The following is an 18,469-nucleotide window of genomic DNA, read 5'->3' as shown; positions in this document are numbered from 1 at the left end:
TCGCAATCGAACGTTATTCTGCATTTGTTCAAAACCCGTGATGCGCTGTATTGTCATAATTTGCGGGATTTATCAATGACTGTTGATGCGAATCCGAAAGATGATCTATTTTTAGCCTTGTCGGCTGTCTTGTGAGGGCAAAGCATTTGTGCCGGGAGTCACAAGTTCCGCTTCCGCACCCTCGACCGTCCAATCACAATCACATTTTTTGGACTGGTAAAAAGTCAAAAAATCATTTAATTTACGTCAACAACTAGCTACTGTATGTGGTATTTATTTCATGTAGCTATCTCTTTAATTCAAAATAGCTCTCATTACTCAGCGTGAGTTACGTGCACCTTCGATCACGCTCATTCAGCCAATCACAGATCCAACCAGCAGGTGGGCGTTTTGTTCGAATGACCTAACCTGAAAAGAGCGCCATTTTTGACACGTTGACACGTCACATATTTACCTATATTATGTAACGAGAATAGCTCAACAAAAATATTTGGAGAATACTATTCTTGTCATAAAAAAAACTTGCTAATAAGACAACTAATGTTAAGTCAGCGAAATTCTTGAAAAAAGTGGGAGTTATGAAAAAAAGACATCCACTTTATTACCACATTAGCAGGACTTTTTTACGACTTAATTTGTGTCAAATGCAGCACAGCCCTTAATCCTGTTTTATTTTATTATTTAATGACTTTTGTCTTGTAACATTGAAATGTTCTTGTTTCTTTGTGTGCGTGTATGTAGGCGGGAAGTGGAGCAGCTGGCTGTGGTGAATCAACACCTTCAGGACACGGTGAAGAATATGAGAGCACGCTGCTCCGACATGGAGAAACAGTGTGTTCAGCACGGCCGCGTGCACCATAGCATGAAGAGCAGGTGCGAGCGCACACACACACCACAACGTGTACAGGAGCGACAACAATATGCATGCTAAAATCATGTACATTATAAGCCAAAGAAGAAAATGACAAGTTAAAATAAATAGGAAAAAAATAACTAAAAAAAAAAAAAATTATATATATATATATATATATATATATACACAACTAAACAAAGTATTAAAGTCACAGTTGTAATTGAGAGAAAGTAAATAAACTATTACCAGAATGATGTAATTTTAAGACAAGTGGCAAAATTACAAGGGGGAAAAAATGGTCATTTAATTCTTAGAAAAAGCTGTAGTTAAAAAAATATATTTTTTTAACAGGAATTCAGAAATTCAGAACGCTTTATGCAAAAGTCAATCAACTGTACTAATGACACAATAAATCCTGCTCTTTTTTTTATTCTCAAGAAAAGGCACTCTCCAGTCTTAACCTGGACAAAAGTTGCACTGTTGCAAAAATAAATAAATTTGACAAGATCACATACATACTATCACAAGCAAGCTACAATTTTTTTTCCTCATAAAATGTCAATACTGCACCTCAACAACACCTCTTAACATAGCGACCTCAATCTTTACATTCCGAAATGTTGCTTGCAGGCGCAGAAGCATGTGTTTTCCTCTTCCTGATTTATGTTACATCACACAAATCTGCACCCCACCACCACCAAAAATCCCCAAAACAAAACAACCAAGTGGCTGATGCATAAACTATGAAGTTTATAGACAATTCTGTAAGTGCTTAAAGTGCTTCCATATTTGGCTTTGGCTGCAATACTTCAGTCTATGTGTGAGTCTCCACAGGGGCGCTTGGCATGTCGCCTGCCTCTGCCCATGTGTCCCAGAGTGTGTGTGGGTGTTGTCATCCCACTCTTTAGGAGCTCTACATCAGCACCTCACCTAGACACACACACACACACGCTCACACACATTCACGTTGCCTCCCACCAGTCAAACTGTGGCCGAGCAGACAAACGTAAGCAAAAGTTGAGCGCATGGCAGCTGCATGCAAAAAAACAATATAACTCGTCACGAAGGTATCGTTCTTCGGTGTGTGTGCGCGCGTCCTCAGGAGGTTCGGCTGAGCGGGAGTGCGGCTGCCAAGCGCGGATGGGCCGGGAAGCTGGCGCCCAAACTTGGCGTGGCATTCCCCAGCTGAACTATGATAATCAGTGTTGGCATTTAGCGCATTTGACACGTTGCTCAGTGAATGAATCGTCCTGCTAGTTTGTCAACATTTTTTGGACACGCCTGACCATAGTTTTTCTTTTGTCGTCATCGTCGTTGTTGTCGTTGTTTTGCTTGTGTCGATGTTTGGCATTATCTTTGTTTGAGTTTGAGATGGAGATGGCGCTTGCAAGTCTTTTGGAGTGTTTTTCTTTTCAGAATAATTACAGCAGCTTGCAAAGGTTGTTCAAGTCAAATCTCTGCTGGTGTTTTTATTTTTAAGGTGATGCTTCGGTTCGCAATGGCTACAGTAAGGCTGTTTTTGAAAAATGTCAGGGCACAGCACCAAAGAAAAAGTCTCGCAAGTCACAAATGTACTCAACTTTGGCAGAGTGTAGTCCAACGCAAAGAACAATTTATTTGTGTATAGACATACATAAATGTGCGACAATTAATCAATGAATGGACAACAAATCGTTATTTTTATTATGATGATTAGACCTTATTAAACTTTTTATTCAAATCCTTTTGAATTTCGGCCTCTCGCCAGTAAATATTCTCAGATTTCTTTAGTCCCCTTTGAGAGGAGACAATTGTTTGTTTTTTTTGGCAGCCGTTTGTAGAGATCTGCTTTTACTTTGGAAACCAATAATCAACACTTTTGCCGATTTTATCGAGCAAACTCTGAAGCCTAATTCATTTACATTTGTGCATTTTCTGTCCTCCCAATTTGAAACAGTTCTCTTTTAAATAAAGTGGTGTTTTTTAATCCCATTCATCAATGAATCAACAATATGATTGACAAATGAATTGATTATGAAAATAATCGTGAGTCGCAGCCCTGCACATGTTTATGTATATATGATTAATCGACATCTGTACTGTGTTGGTACAGTTTGAATGCAGCTCGCTGGATGTCAATTTTTTAGCGAGATGTGACGTTTTTGTGATTGTGTTTTTCACTGGTCGTTACATCTGCGACGTTGTGATGTTTGTTGTTCACCTGCGATCCCAAAATTGAATGACAGCAAAAGTAACTGGAAACTAGTTGCAAAACCCGGCACACAATTGCTTCGTATTTCGGCGGTGGTGTCGCTTGCCGTGCGGCATAACAACGCATCTAATGATAACAATGTGCACACGCGTCACCGTCGTCACTGTCTTCGACTCCATAAATGTTGCGTATTCCCACCCGCGGCCCTTAAACGCACCACGGGCCGCCCCGGGCCTTTCAAGATGTTACCCTGCCCAACAAGTAGAGCAAGCAAGCGAGCGGCCTCATCACCATCCAGTGCCTTCTTCCTCCTCACCAGTAGCCCCCCCCACCCCCTTTTTTTCCTTTCCTCCCCTTGCCGCAATCTGTGCCGCGAAGAGCAAAACATTTGGAAAATCAGCTTGATGTATTTTTACCGGGCCAAGCCGGCTGCCAAACGACACAGGGTTTTTTTAACACACACTTGATTATTTATTTGACTATTTCGGTGTTGTTTACGTCGCGATGAGGAGGAGGAGGAGGCGAAGAGGATGGGGCGGCCAAGGGTGGTCACAAACACAGACGGAACATATTAATGGAACACATCGTTCATTAAATTGTTATTGCCGTTAAAAATCTTATTTTTGTTTGATGCATCTAATGAGCTATTAAGTTCTGCAGGTGTACCTAATGAAGTGTCTTTCTTCAAACTCAAATATCACGTTTTTCATTGAATCGACGAAGAATACTTTGAATGATTTTAGTCACGACTGTTATCATGAATCGAATATTTAAAAAAAAAAGAAAACTTTTGCATTGGCATTTGAAATTAAGTCGCCTTCAGAAAATTATTTTCTCCTTTTCAAAATTACACTTTATTCATCATGCCTACTGACTTAAATAATAATAGTAAGGATTTTTTTAAAAATCAATTTTATAAAAGGACAAAACAACCAGAAGATATGACTCAAATTAGAAAAACTGAGCAGTCATAAGCTGAAAATGACAAAAAAAAAAAAACAAATATTCTCGAAGCAAATAGATGACGAGTCAATGCTGATGTCCTTTTGCTTTTGTCCATTTTTCTTCTGATGCAACTGTCACACGTTTATCCGCCTCCTACCCTCTCTCCCTCCTCCTCCTCCTCATCTTCGTCTCCTTCTGTCACTTGTCTTCTTGCAGTTAATTCCACTTTGCGGCGGCAAACGCCACGCAAACCTTTAGTCAGCGAACTGCTGCTTGTCGGCCGCCTCAACAATTAGCACCACATTCGCGCACACGCACGCGGTTATCCACTATACTGTATATGCAGTCTTGTGTGTGCGCGTGTGTGAAGTGTATGGGTGGCGCAACGTGGAGAATATGCGCAGATGTGTGTGTGGATCCACAGGCTTGACTGGGCCATATGGCCTCCGTGAACAAGGATGGTGCGTGCGTCTGGAAGGAGGGATGGCGGCCCATGTGTGCCATGAGCTGTGCAAGCAGTTGTTCAAGTGTGTGTCTGTGTGTGTGTGTGTGTGTGTGTCCGTGTGCGCGCACCAGAGGCTCCAGGAGATTGCTTAATGGAACAAATGGTCGCGACGGGCCGCGGGAAGAAGGAACAGGCTTGCTGCTACCGCCGGCGCGCCTCAAGCCCTGGGGGGCGAGGGCTGCTTCATCTGGGCGCCTGCCACACACACACGCACACACACACAGTGTGCTGCCATGCCCCAGAAGCTAGAAGGACACCACTTCTTACAAAAACTTTTCTTTTGTAAATTAAGTTATCAGCGGTTAAGAACATGAGACTCGTGTGTGTGTGTGTGTGTGTGTCTTAATGAGACCTTGGGTTGATGCATTTGTGTGTGTGTGTCTGTTCGAGGATTATAAGAAAGATGAAACATCCACATAGTTTGTAGTTACCAGCAGTCTGTTATTTTGAGGTGCTCATTTTTTCGGGGTATTATTTACAGTACAGTGAAGCTTTATTTTTAACTTTTTTTATTAGTTTGTTGTGTGTGATCTGTTTGAGTTAAGTGGAAATGTTAGTTTGAGCCCTTCCACATGCTTTAAACACGCTTGAACTTAGTCAAGTAGAATTTGTGAAGTATTTCTTAGCATCTGTTCTCAATCTCACATTCACTCTGAAAAGCGGCACGGCAGGGTTGCTTCAAATTGTTTGTGGCTCCCGTTTGATGTTTACTGCAAAACGGACACGTTACACAAACCAAATTAAACAAAGGGCCCAACCAATTAATCCGCTATCTGATTTAATCAGCTGATCAATAAGCCCTTTTAATTTCTTGTCTTTTTTTACACATTAACTCATGACAACAGTGATGACATTCAAACAAATTACAATATTGTTTTTTTTTTAAACCTGGCCGATTTTTCTCTCTGCTGTAAAATTAAAAGGACAAAGTATTTTAAAAGAGTCAAATGCTGTCCCTGTATTTCATATTTAATGTGAAAGCATTAAGGCAACAAAAAATAAGTTATTTAATTAATTTTTAACACACAAGGAGCAGCAAAAATCCAAACAAAGCACGCAACAATATTCACATGCATATTCTCACTTCTCTTTCGGGATGGTAATCCTGCAGCTTTTGTAGTTGGGGGGCCTTCTCTGCCTCTTCTTGTTCTTCATTACGCACTTTTCAAGTAGGTCTCGATGCTGCCTGGCATTTTGTGGCATAACATGGTACTACACTAAATGTGCGCAACTTTCATTTCATTGCAGCTGGTAAAAACATTAACAAAAATAATAATAATCGGAAAAAAAATATTATTACTACAGGTACATTTGTGACTCACTTCCTGCAAACCGTTCCAAGAGTCAAAATTTGGGCCATGAAAATAAGTATTATAGAATCTGTACTTCCCGCTTCCCCCCCCAAAGTTCAACATTTTCATATCAAGAAGAAAATGGAAATAAAATAATAAGTTCCTTCTCCTTTCACATTGCAATTCGTTTTGGCATTTGAAATGCTGTGACATGAACCTCATTTTGGCTGCTGGCTCATTCCCGAAGCGCTGCGGCACTTGATGAGGCATGACGAGAGCCACTCCTGTCCTCGCCTCTAGATGGCGTGCGCCTCCTGGTCTTCGTCTCGCTCGTCTGTGGTGTGGTCCGGTCAGGCTTCTGCAGCCTGGTTTGGCATTCCACTTCGGCGCACATTGGCGTAGCTTTGCAGGCTTCCGGCAGTGCGGCGACGGCGGCGCCGTTAGTGGCCAGAGGCCTGTCAAGCTGCACTCCTTGCAAGCCTGCAAAGTCAGCGAGGACGCCTCATAAAAGACAACCTGCTGCTGTTTGAGCAACAGTAGCGCAACCTTTAAAACACGCTTTAAGACGCGTCGTTAACACGCCTGTAGCGCATGGAGCCGATTTGAATGCAATCACTTCTTTGACTTTGAATCTTTCACCATCGAACCGTGGATACCTGAAAATGATGCTTAGAAATAATTGTGAAATGAAGTGAATTTATTTTCTTTTTTCCAGTTTTTCTCATTCCCCAGTTTGCAATTTCTTTTATTAGGGATGGGCGAAAACCAGTTAGCTAAGTCTAATTTCCTGCTCATTTATATAACACCATATGGAATGCTCCAGCTTGTTACGGCTCCAGCTGTTGTGAAGTGCGCTTTATAAATAAAGCTGTATTGTATCGTAAATGTGACATTGAGTAAGTCCTCCTCAACAGTAGTTGTCGCCACACTGCAGTAGTTTGAATTCACGTCTGCGCCGGGAACAAAGATGTTTGGTCATTGTGATGAATAACATTTTATATATCAAAAATACTTGAAGTATCCTGTGGCGGAAAATACTCAAAGAGCAAATACTTGTCCTGGGATCTGTCTTAAAAATCTGGTATCTGGCATTTTTCTCATAGTCAACCTAACTTGGCTCAAAATGACCTCCAGGTGATGGTTGGAAAATCATTCTTCAAGCACTTTTTTTTTGGTCATTCCCCTGGAAAATGTCACCACACATGTTGTGCATGTTAGCTTAGCAACAACTGGCATGACAGACCGGTGGCGATGACCTGCAGGCGCACTTATGTAGCATTCAGTATGCGTATGCATGTGTGGCAGCTGCAGCATCGGCGCCACTGGCGGCGTTTTTGCAACCAGGCGAGCCTGCTCTCTAATCCTCTTGCCCACCCAACACACACAATCAAAAGATACATGACTTCCTCAAATAACGGCCTTTAAGTCATAAAGTGCAGTTTGTGTACCTTGACTTACAAGTGTACAACTAAACACTTTGCAAATTTCAAACAACCACGTAATTTTGCCGGCGAAAAGCGCACCAGCTTGATGCTAATACACAACGCGAAACGTTAATCATCGTTGATGTAGCCCCCGTGAGAACTCTTTCAGCCGCTCATGTGTTGACATCCAGCTTACTGAGTTGCTTGTGACATTCCTCATGTACCTCATAAATCTAAAAGTGTTTTCACTCAAAGCAGCATCTTTTAAACCGAAGCTGTTGAGTGTCTACCTGTCTAATATTTGTACAGAATCGAGTTGTTTTCAAAGGTAACCCATCATTTGTGTTTGAAGTCGGTTGTCTTTGCTTCAGAAATGTCGTTGAGCCTTCACAAGTGCACCAATATCAGCTGTCAAGTTTTGAGTAATAACCAATTTCAGTTTGTCATTTAAATAGTAAGAGATCTTTGACGTGCTTGTTAGTCTGCCCTTCAGTGGACAAAGTTAGCAATCACCGTGAACGTGTTCTCTATCCCCACGGGCTGAACTGGAGCCCCTGCCGGCCTGGTTCTGGCCTACAGGCCGTGTATTTGTAAGCGCAATGACAGCGTTGTGTACTTTAACTCTTAGGTTTTGTCTCAAGGCGACTTCTTGAAGATTCTAATGAGCGTTAGTATTAAGACTCCGGTCACTCCACAATGTTATGTGCGTCCATGTTTTTTTTTTTTGGTCACCTTGACTGTGACTCTGGCACTAGATCGCGTCACAATTTTGCGTTATGTTGACTTGGATTGGAGGGGCGGCAAAATGCGGAAACTAGATATTCTTCACACTTGGCTAGATGATCGTTGTTGGTGTGGCCCACTTGAGCCACCTTCAATTCCTTGATGATGTTTTCTGTCATGTCAGCGTATTGATGTGGTGACGATCTGCTTGAGGTGTCTGAACAACATAAATAAATAAATGTGACTTTTGATGTGAGGCGCGCGCTCCTGGCGGTCAACCCCAGGAAAGCTACTGGACCCGACGGAATACCAGGCAAGGTCCTCAGAGCATGTGCCCACCAACTGTCACATGTTTTCTGCAGGATCTTCAACCGCTCCCTGGCTCAGGCAGTCATCCCCTCCTGCTTGAAAACTTCCACCATTATTCCTGTCCCCAAAAAGTCACCAGCCGTCCACCTGAATGACTACCGTCCTGTTGCTCTCACACCAGTCATTATGAAGTGCTTCGAGAGGCTGGTTCTCCAGCACATCAGGGACTGCCTTCCTCCCACTCTGGACCCCTACCAGTTTGCATACCGGGCTAACAGATCCACTGAGGACGCCATCGACACTGCTCTGCATGTTGTGCTGGGCCACCTGGAACGACAGCAGAGCTATGCAAGGATGCTCTTTGTGGACTACAGCTCGGCATTCAACACGATCATCCCAGACATCCTCGTCGCCAAACTGGACACTCTCGGCCTCCCTGCCCTCACACGCATCTGGATTAAGGACTTTCTGACCAACAGACCCCAGACTGTGTTGCTCGGCCCCTACACGTCCTCCACCCTCATGCTGAGCACCGGTTCCCCCCAAGGATGCGTGCTGAGCCCTCTCCTGTACGCCCTCTACACCTACGACTGCAGCCCGGCCCACGGCAACAACACCATCGTCAAGTTTGCTGACGACACGACAGTGGTCGGTCTGATCTCGAAAGGTGACGAGACAGCCTACAGAGAGGAGGTAAAGAGACTGACAACTTGGTGCAAGGACAACAGACTGCACCTTAACTCTGCTAAAACAAAGGAGATTGTCGTCGACTTCAGGAGGAACAAGACGCTGCCGCCCCCCCTCTGCATCGAAGGCGTGTGTGTGGAGAGGGTCCACACGTTCAAGTTCCTGGGAGTACAGATCTCCGATGACCTTTCTTGGAGTCACAACACCACAGCAGTGGTAAAGAAGGTCCGCCAACGTCTGCACTTCCTGAGAGTCCTCAGGAAATTCAACCTGGACAGGAAGCTGCTGCTGGCCTTCTACCACTCGTCCATCGAGAGCCTGCTGACGTACTGTGTCTCCACCTGGTACAGCGGCTGCACTGAGGCGGACAGAGTGAGGCTCCAGAGGACAGTCAAAACAGCGCAAAGGATTATTGGCTGCCCTCTTCCCCCACTGTCGGACATCTACACCGCCCGGTGCCTCAGAAGGGCTCTCAACATCGTCAATGACAATACCCACCCAAACTCACACCTGTTCGACCTGTTGCCCTCTGGCAGGCGCTACAGATGCATCAAATCAAGGACCAATAGACTGAGAAACAGTTTCTTTCCGAGAGCCATCTCCATACTGAACTCTCACACACACACGAGACCACCCTAACCTCGCAAAACAGCATTGTGATGTGTTTCTATATGCCCTATTCAGTACTGAATTCCATTGCACTGTCTTCTTTATTTATCTAATTTATATATTTGTCTGTATTATTGTTGTATTGCACTGGAGAGGGGAGCCCTCTAATCTCGTTGCACACTTGAGTACAATGACAATAAAGGGATTTCTATTTCTATTTCTATTTTCTTTTTTTAATCCTCCTTGGCTCCTCCCACCTTCCGGATTCCTTTGACCAATGGTTTACCCTCAGACACCCCCTGGCCCGCAGGACATGTCACAATCCCACCTGTAAATAAACACGGCCACAAACAAACACTTAATATCAACACTAGCTTTGGGCTACCACTCATGTATGCCACAGAGAGAGAGAGAACGTGTGCGTGTGAGTGTGAGTGTGTGTGTGTTGTGGTTCGAGGTAGAGTGTGTCATTATCAAGACTGTCAGGGGAAATTACTGCAGAGTGCCCCCCAGCTAAACCTGTTTGGATTTTTGACTGCTGTCTTAAAAACACACACACACACATGCACACACGCTGTACTGCAAGTGGGGTCCTTTTATTGGTCGGAATGTCAACACAGAGACAAACGTCATTGTTTAATGCAGACACTAATCCATTCAAGTTTCTTTTACAGGCCTGGCTGGTGTGTGCGCGTGTGTGCACGTATGAGGCATTAAGCCACATTAAGTCCTAATTAATGAATGAAGTGTGCTAGTGGAGGAGCGACAAAGCACACACACACACGAATACACCCTTTCCTTACCAACAGTGCACTATCAGCCTAGACTGACCAAGAGGGAACCCTTATTTCTGGTCATTTTAATGAAACAAAAATTTTCTAGAAAATTCACACTGCTGGTTTACCACAATAATTGTCTTTGTTTCTTTCCCGAATGGCTGATTTCACCTAAATGTGATTATCATTTAATAAATTATCTGAGAGACAAATATTTTGAAAATAATTTAGTATATTATATTATCAAATTATATTATATTATTACAATAAATTTGGAAACAATTGCAAATATTGGGAGATGGTCACATACCGTATGTCAGTTCGGCGTAATCCACTGGTAATTTTAGTCACTAATTCATTGAGAAGATGATCAATTATTGTTGCACTATTTCTGGTTATGCTTTTTGTTGGCTTTAGGATGGTCGGGAATAAACCTAAGCTGTACATTGTATTGCATCAATAAAATTCATATTTCCTTTCAGTTCAGTTGCTTTCAACAAATGTACACTGAAGTCTTCACAAATAAAGATGTTTTCATGTAATTAATTTGCTCATACAGTATCTTCCATCATTTCATGAAATATATCAAGACAGGAACCTGTTTTTCTACAGACACAGCTTGCAATCAGGTTTCTCGAATTACCCGTTGTAAATTCTACAGTTACGCAATCCATCACATTCTCAATTGTCTTTTGTTGACTATTCAGTTTAAACCATTAAAAACATACATTTAATTATTTGTAAATCTGACGTTCGCTGTCAACACTTAATTTGAAAAGTAAAAGCTCTCGAGAAGTAGTTTCGCCCCTAACACACACAAACACACTTTGGCCCCCCCATTTATTGTTTCTGTTGCTGTGGCCAACATACTTTGTGTGTCGTCAATAATTGTGTGTATGTGTGTTTTGTAGGCTTCAACAGTTGGACCGTCATTGTCAGAGCAGCGCCCAGCAGGTGTGTGAGCTGCTGGCCAAACAGAACCACACGATGATCAACCACACACAACCACTCCTTAACTAACATACTCACACACACGTATATTATTGGGTGTATTTGTGCGTGTGAGACTGAGTTTCGGAACGCATATTAGTGAGTTGAGTTTGATGTGGAGGATAAGAGGTGTTGCACTACTACATAGACCAGGGGTGTCAAACTCATTTTTGTGGACGGGCCACATCGTAGTTGTGGTTTCCCTCAGAGGGCCGGTATGATTGTGAACCCATATAAATTGATTGGAAAGCCAGTTTTGAAATCCAAAGCTAGTAAGTAATTGTTGAACAATTTTTCAATTTATTTTAAAAGGGGAGGATTGGTAACAAATATCTCATATCTTAGTGTTGTTAAAAGTGAAGAAAATATGCTAGAAAAAGGAAGTTGATGCAGATGATTTGCCCTTTGCGGGCCACATAAAATGAGGTTACGGGCCAGATCTGGCCCCCCGGGCCTTGAGTTTGACACATGTGACATAGAGCTTAAAATGTGTGTTTGTTTCTCTTGTATTTCAACAGGATTGCAATTATGCAGATTCATAAAGTTGTTTACTTGCTGGAATAGAAGAAATTTATTTTTTTTTAAATAAAGCTCATTTTCAAAATTGCCATTGTTTTTTTTTTTTTCCATGTTCAGACAAATTTTATTAGTTTCCATTTTAATACTTTAAAAACAGTTTTCATGACATTTTAAAATGGTTCAATTATTTTTGTATTACCCCTTCCCATTTTAACCAGACGTCGCGGAACCGGAAGTGACGTCACGAAACCGGAAGTGACGTATCTGGGCGGGGGTGACGCCGCGAAACAGGAAGTGGCGTCGTGAAACAGGAAGTGACGTCACGAAACCGGACGTGACGTCACGAAGCCGGCAGCGGCGTCACGAAACCGGACGTGACGCCACGGAACCGGAAGTGGCGTATTTTGACCGGAAGTGACGTCACGAAACCTGAAGGGACGTCACGAAACTACTCTCGCATTTTTCGTCCGATTTTCACCGTTCCTACTTCAATCTATTCCAAAAATTCCCACCATGGGGGCTTCCATTTTTCATGTTTCTATCTTTTTCACATTTTTCACCATTTCACCTTTTTCACCCCCTAAAACCCCATTCATTTGCAATGGGGCATTCAACATTGCACCAATGCATCCACTTAGGATATTAAATCCATTCAAGACATTCATCCAGGATTCTATAAAGAGGGTTGGGTCAGTGGATTAGCAGCCTGGCTCCATACTTGGAGGTTCTCGGTTCGATTCCCGGTCGGTTGGATATTTTCCACGATCATTCAACATCCTTCCACCTTCCATTAATCACTGTCTTTCCCCATTTTCATTCAATGTCATTCACTATAAATCAACACTATTCAATATTTTTCGACATTATTCAATATTTTTCAACATTATTCAATATTTTTTCTCTTTCATTCATGATGATTCAATAGAATTCACTATTATTCACTGTCATTCAAATCATTCAATTTCATTCACTATGATTCAAATTCATTCAGCCTCATTCAATATTTCAGAGTCATTCAATATTATTCAAAAACATTCAGTCTCATTCAAAAATCATTCCACAAAAAAAATTCCAGCCTTTCCGCCTTCACACGCAATTTCTTCAGGAATTGCATTTTCTAGTTATTTTTTGATTTCCTGATTTGTGGGCTCACTGGCTACACCACTAGGGGGCATAAGTTGAACAAACACGTCAATGTTTCTGATCATATTCCTAAGTGAAGTGAAGAAGGTTGAAGGTTTGGCATTCATTTCCATTTCTACATTTTTTAAATTAAAAAACTGCATGTCCTAAATCACCGCATTTACACGGATCCGTGTATTCAAATTAGAATGTATCCGAATAATCAAACAATGAAAATAATCAAAACACCAGTCGGAATAAAAATGGAAATTCACAGGGGTGGTATATTTCTTTGGTTAATACGAACGAGCGTCATAATTAGTTCAATCGGATACACTGTTTGAATTTAAGATGGCTTTGCATTTGATTTAGCTGCTTTAAAAGTTGCTTTTTGCCACTTTGCTTGGACTTGGGACCTTCTTCCGCATACCTGCTGCATCATGCGCCACGACTCCTCGACCAGCTGCAGAAAAGGCGCCAACCCGTGCCGTCACTCAGTATTGCAAGGTACCGCCAGGGGGGGGGGGGTCAAGGGTCAATGGCCAGACGGAGATACGCAAGTACCAGAAGAAGCGGAGCTCCTCGTGCCCTTTTCTGTTAAGCAATGTGTGTTTTATAAAGGAATGTAAAACAAAAGCATCTCAGAGGACGCCTGCTACAGGAAAACTAAAGTTGTGTCCGTTTATGTTCTTGTAACGCGTTGCTATAATACGTTACTTTAATAAACGTGTTAAAAATATCACGCCCACCGTGTTAATTAGGGCGTGTGCTCCGCGTCATCACATGATCATCCACCATTTTGGATTCTACAGCGAGATGCAAGCAAATGTGTACTGTGAAGCCTGTATATTTATCTAAAGCATGTTAAAAAGCAACATATTGTTGGGAATTTCGGAGAACAAATTAGATCACGTTGGCCAAAACTGATACCTTGTAAAAATACACATTATGAATGGTTTGGATCCCGACGAATAAACTCGTGCTTGATAAAGCATGTAATGTTCACATCGATAAAGTGTTGCACGGCTGGAACACGGTTGATTGGAAAAGATCACATCACATGTTAACAGCTAAGTAACCAGAAATCTCTCTTTAGAATGATTTCAATCAGATTAAAAAGCAAAAGGTGTCCATGTAAACCTGGCTAATGAGATGTGGAAAGAAGAAAAGGGAGACATTTATTTGTTTCAAATAAAGTCTGACTGCAGAATGAACACAAACAAAATGACATCCAATAAATAAATTAGAAAACAAATTCAAGTGATAACACAGTGACATTCAAATGATAATAAATAGCATGACAAACATTTTGTCTATTTCAACTGCATGGTACGTTAAATGCATCAAAAGTTGTTTTTGTCTTTTCGTCTTTATTGAAATGAATCTCGATTTTCCCGTCTTTGTTTTGGAGCAAAAGCATGTAAGGCTTTGGTGGCGTGTGAAAAGACAAACAAACACGGAAGGACCAGCTCCAACAATGGAAGACGCGACCACTCCACGGCGACCGACGCGACAAAAAGTCAACGCACAGGTTCAAGATATATTGCCACGATAGCGGCTTCTTCAAATCCACCAGGATGGCCAACATCAGTTGAGTTTGAGTACACCCTGGACTGGTCGCCAGTCACTTGCATACAGACATAAATACATACCAACTCACGTTGAGACCATTTCCAGACTTCAATGAAGTTTTTTGGTAGCGGAGGGGATATGGGAGCAAGTCGGATTGCGAGGCGGACCTGCTAACCACGACTGCTACGTGCTATCAAACTTACAATGTCGCTGTTGATTCTTTCTTCAACCTTCTTCACTTTTCTTCCTCTGCTTTTCTACTTGCGCTTCACCTTTCCTGTCCAACTCACACACACGTACACACATTTCTTAAGTGCTTATCAATAAAGTTTCCGTGTCGGGTTTCAGCGCGACCAGTCGCCTGCGCTCGCTCGTCACATTTTGATCACAAAACGCAAACGCCATAAATAAATAAAACGAAACAGAAGAGCTAAAATGTCAGACCTTCACCAAGGCAAATCTAGCTTGAAACAAGCAAACAAAAATACTATTATTTATATCCGGATTAATCTTTGTACAAGGTTGCGCTCCCCCCCAAAAAAATATAAATAATTCACTGATATTTTTGAGGGGTGAGAACGTGTGTGTGCGCATATGTATGTATTTCTACGCATACACATATGTATATTATATACAAACAGCACAGTACTTGAAAAAAAAGAGACGTTAATTATCATGATCAACTACAAAAAAAAAATTGGGACGAATACTGAGCAGCCAGGACATTATTGTGTCCCATTCCACTACCCCTCTGCAGCAATAAGTTCTATTTCCTGTTGTATAGTTATGATCACATTTTCCCTTTTGGCTATCTGTAAACTCTGCGGTGATGTCCAGGTTGTAAACTTTGAGGTGTATATTTCAATGTTTTTGCAAATGAAATGAAAGGTTCCACTGTATTTCATGAAAATGTGCCGTTAAATCGTAAAAATGAAAAAAAAAAAAAAGGCCTTGGTGGAGGTCTGCGCTCTCTGGCAACCTTTCGCATGGCAGCAAAACCTCTGCCAGGAAGGCGTTGGTCCTGCGCACAACCCACTAAACGTACAAACACACAAAGTAATAAATACACAAATAATGCTTGGCGGAGGTAAAAAGCGACGGAACCGGCTCCCCCTCCTACATTCTTCGGCCACTTTGTTTTTTTCAGCCCTAACGTGTCCGGTAAAATCGCATGTCTGTTAATAGAAAAAAGTCAAATATAAAAAAGAGGGGGGGGCGATGAGCAGGATAATAAATAAGCCAATAGTACCTCCACCAAGGAAAGACCATCGTAAATACGTTTACGTCCACGGCGGCGCTGTATCTTGCCACCGTCCAGTCTTAGATCGACGAGCGAGCGTTGCATTGTGGGTAGTAAAGCTATAAGGGGGCATGGTCGGGCAGCTGCAGCGCTTGGACGCGGAACCTCCTCGCGTGGCAACGTGACATCCTTGATTAGTTACGTTGTTTGTCGGCTAGAGCCATGTGGATGCGTCCTAGCGTCCACGTTAGCAGCAAGTTAGCAAGCAAGCGGGGGCGCAGATGTGTCGCTAGCTAGCAGTTAGGGCTGGGCCATTCTTACAATTCATTGAATAAATCCAGTTTATTGCTCACGAAGATTTTTTTTCCCCCCTTGTTGATGTGCACAACTTACACAAACAACAGGGCTGTAAATAAAAAGAAGCACGGGACTTTTTAACTCCTCTAGCAACTAATTGGCAAAAAAATGACTCGGAAAAGAAAAATTTGGAAAATTATTTTTTCGTTGTCTGCAAAGAGTTCACAAACCTGCTCTTCAGGTTTGTTGAACGTTGCGTTCGTGAGAATTTGTTAATCAGCTCCATTTTTAATGACAAATGCAATAGTAACAACAATACTGGGTTTTGGCACATGTTGCCCTTTGAATTCCAGTTCGCAGTTTATTTTAGTAGTAGTAGGAAAAGTGCATTTCAAATCAAATATTTCTTTCACATCATTTTCTCTTTGATTACTACAGTTATTCCCTATAAAGTGTATTTTTGTTCATCATTTTGGGCTTCTGGAATGTATTGAGTGAATTTACATAATTTTCTATGGGAAATATTGCTTTGGTTTTTGGACGGTTTGGTTTTGTTCATACTTTTTGAGACTGATCAATTATGAAAGCGAATTCCATTGTATCTGTAAACATGCAGCTTTTTAATTGTACTATTTTGGTGGAAATCAAATTTTCCTTAGCAGCGGGTGGGGGAAAAAAGTTTGTTGACAGTGACATTAAAATAAGAAAAGTTTTTCTTTGAAGGTCATGTCGCCCAGCCCTACTAGCGATAGATCTGTTTAGCAGTAGTCTGGTTGAAGAGGACGAGTACGCGTCCGAGAGGCGGATGTTGGAATAGCAGCAACGACGAGTGGGAAATTGCACCTGAGTCAACTCCTGCCTACCAGACCTGCTCAGTCGATCCCAGAATGGTTCACGTGTGCAAGAAAAGCCTGAGATTACAACCGAGTCACGCGTGTGAGTGTGTGTGTATAGGCGGATGGCCAGCGAGGAGGGAACCAATCAAAGCGCAGCAGTCCCACTCGGGGATGTCACAATAGCAGCTAACCGCCTTCGTACCTGCCGCTCCCTTCGTGAACCGCGAATGAGACCAAATGGCTGGGAAAAAAAAAGAAAAAGGATGGCAAAATCCTTCCTGGAGTAGATTCTTCCGGGTCCGAAAGCCGTAGGTTTTCCTCTTTTATTTTGTGTCCCACGCTGATGACCTCATAGACCAGCTGTGATGATGTCACCGCAGGGGGTGGGGTGAGCAGGGGGGGGGCGGAGTTCATTCCCGCCCACTGGCTGAGTAGGAGAACTGCGGGAAGTGCGGTCGTCGCTCGTTGTCCAAACAGTCCATGCTGTCCTCGTCGACTGGCGTGCGCACAACGACATGAAAACAGGCAACGAGTTAATCGACTTTTATACAAATACTTATTTATTATAATAGTCAACAATATTGGATGTTTAAACCCTACAAATACACGTTGCTACTGAGCACGTGTTGAAACAAGACCGGTCTCAAGACCACATTCTTGGTCTCGTCTGGGATGCAACTCTCAAAAGTCTTGGTCTTGTCTTGGTTTCGGTGAGTTCTGGTCTCCGGCAGACTCATTCAGGGCGCCCACAAAAAACACAATGCTACTAACTGTGAGGACTGCAACGTATACGCGAGAAAGCCTTACATTTTTCCGGCGGCGTCACCGTGATGGTCTGCGCCGTGAACTCCTCGTCAAAGTACCGGGTGTCTGTTTCCGACGTCACCTGAGGCTTGAACGGCGGAACCATCTAGAGCAGACGGCAAGCCGGAAGGACAAAGTGAAGAACTGAAAGTCAGGTCAAGTCTTAGCTTGTGCGTCTGCACCTTTTTGTCGTAAACATGCTGCCAGTCGACGCCAGTAAAGAAATTGTGCCTCATGATTTCTTTGGCGTCATCCGGTCCTCCGCCAAGCCTGGTTCAGAAATGACAAGTGAGACTTTTTTTTTTTTTTTAAGTTAAATATAATAAAAGAGAATGCAATACAAGCACGGAAATAAAAATGAAAGAATGAAAAGAATAAATAAAAACCAACAAACTCAAATTTATTACATTTACATTTATTTACAATTTTTTTTTTCCTGCACGCACGAACCGTTTGTTGGGGTCCTTGATGAGGAGTCCCGACAGCAGCGACTTGGCGTCGGCCGAGAGCGTGCGCGGGAACTTGATGTCCTCCATCAGGATGAGCTCAAAGAGCTTCTCGTGGTCCTGATTGTAGAAGGGCAGACGGCCGCACATCATCTCGTACGTCACCACGCCCAGGCCCCACCAGTCCACCGCCCGGCCGTAGTCGTTGTCCTCCAGCACCTGACGTCCACGCACGCACACGTCAAGTTTTGTTTTTTTCCTCCGCCTCAAACAGACTTGTAGAGCACAACCACAGCAGGAGCAAAGTGCTTGACATCATGAATGAAGAC

General features: G+C 42.7%; 2 protein-coding genes across 6 annotated transcripts in view; one reads left to right on the top strand and one right to left on the bottom strand.

The window, feature by feature from the left end:
* Positions 1-11,630, top strand: part of sdccag8 (SHH signaling and ciliogenesis regulator sdccag8) — a 42,828-nt gene extending 31,198 nt beyond the window's left edge. For all 3 annotated transcript variants that reach the window (XM_088305223.1, XM_088305222.1, XM_088305224.1), the window contains 2 exons: positions 742-873; positions 11,226-11,630. In XM_088305223.1, coding sequence (XP_088161349.1) covers positions 742-873; positions 11,226-11,334 — 241 coding nt within the window. In that variant the 3' untranslated portion in view covers positions 11,335-11,630. The remainder of the gene's footprint in view (positions 1-741; positions 874-11,225) is intronic.
* Positions 11,631-14,106: 2,476 nt separating this feature from the next.
* akt3a (AKT serine/threonine kinase 3a) overlaps positions 14,107-18,469 on the bottom strand; it is a 48,196-nt gene continuing 43,833 nt past the window's right edge. For all 3 annotated transcript variants that reach the window (XM_088305233.1, XM_088305231.1, XM_088305232.1), the window contains 4 exons: positions 18,145-18,359; positions 17,877-17,964; positions 17,698-17,800; positions 14,107-17,386 (listed from right to left, as the gene is read on the bottom strand). In XM_088305233.1, the coding sequence (XP_088161359.1) occupies positions 17,301-17,386; positions 17,698-17,800; positions 17,877-17,964; positions 18,145-18,359 (492 nt within the window). In that variant the 3' untranslated portion in view covers positions 14,107-17,300. The remainder of the gene's footprint in view (positions 17,387-17,697; positions 17,801-17,876; positions 17,965-18,144; positions 18,360-18,469) is intronic.

Source organism: Idiotropiscis lumnitzeri, chromosome 9 (genome assembly GCF_059441095.1).
Source record: "Idiotropiscis lumnitzeri isolate Australia: NSW breed Sydney's pygmy pipehorse chromosome 9, RoL_Ilum_1.0, whole genome shotgun sequence".
In the NCBI taxonomy this organism is placed as follows: Eukaryota; Metazoa; Chordata; class Actinopteri; order Syngnathiformes; family Syngnathidae; genus Idiotropiscis; species Idiotropiscis lumnitzeri.
The sequence above is the reverse complement of the archived record's forward strand: the minus strand, read 5'-3'. Positions and strand labels throughout refer to the sequence as shown.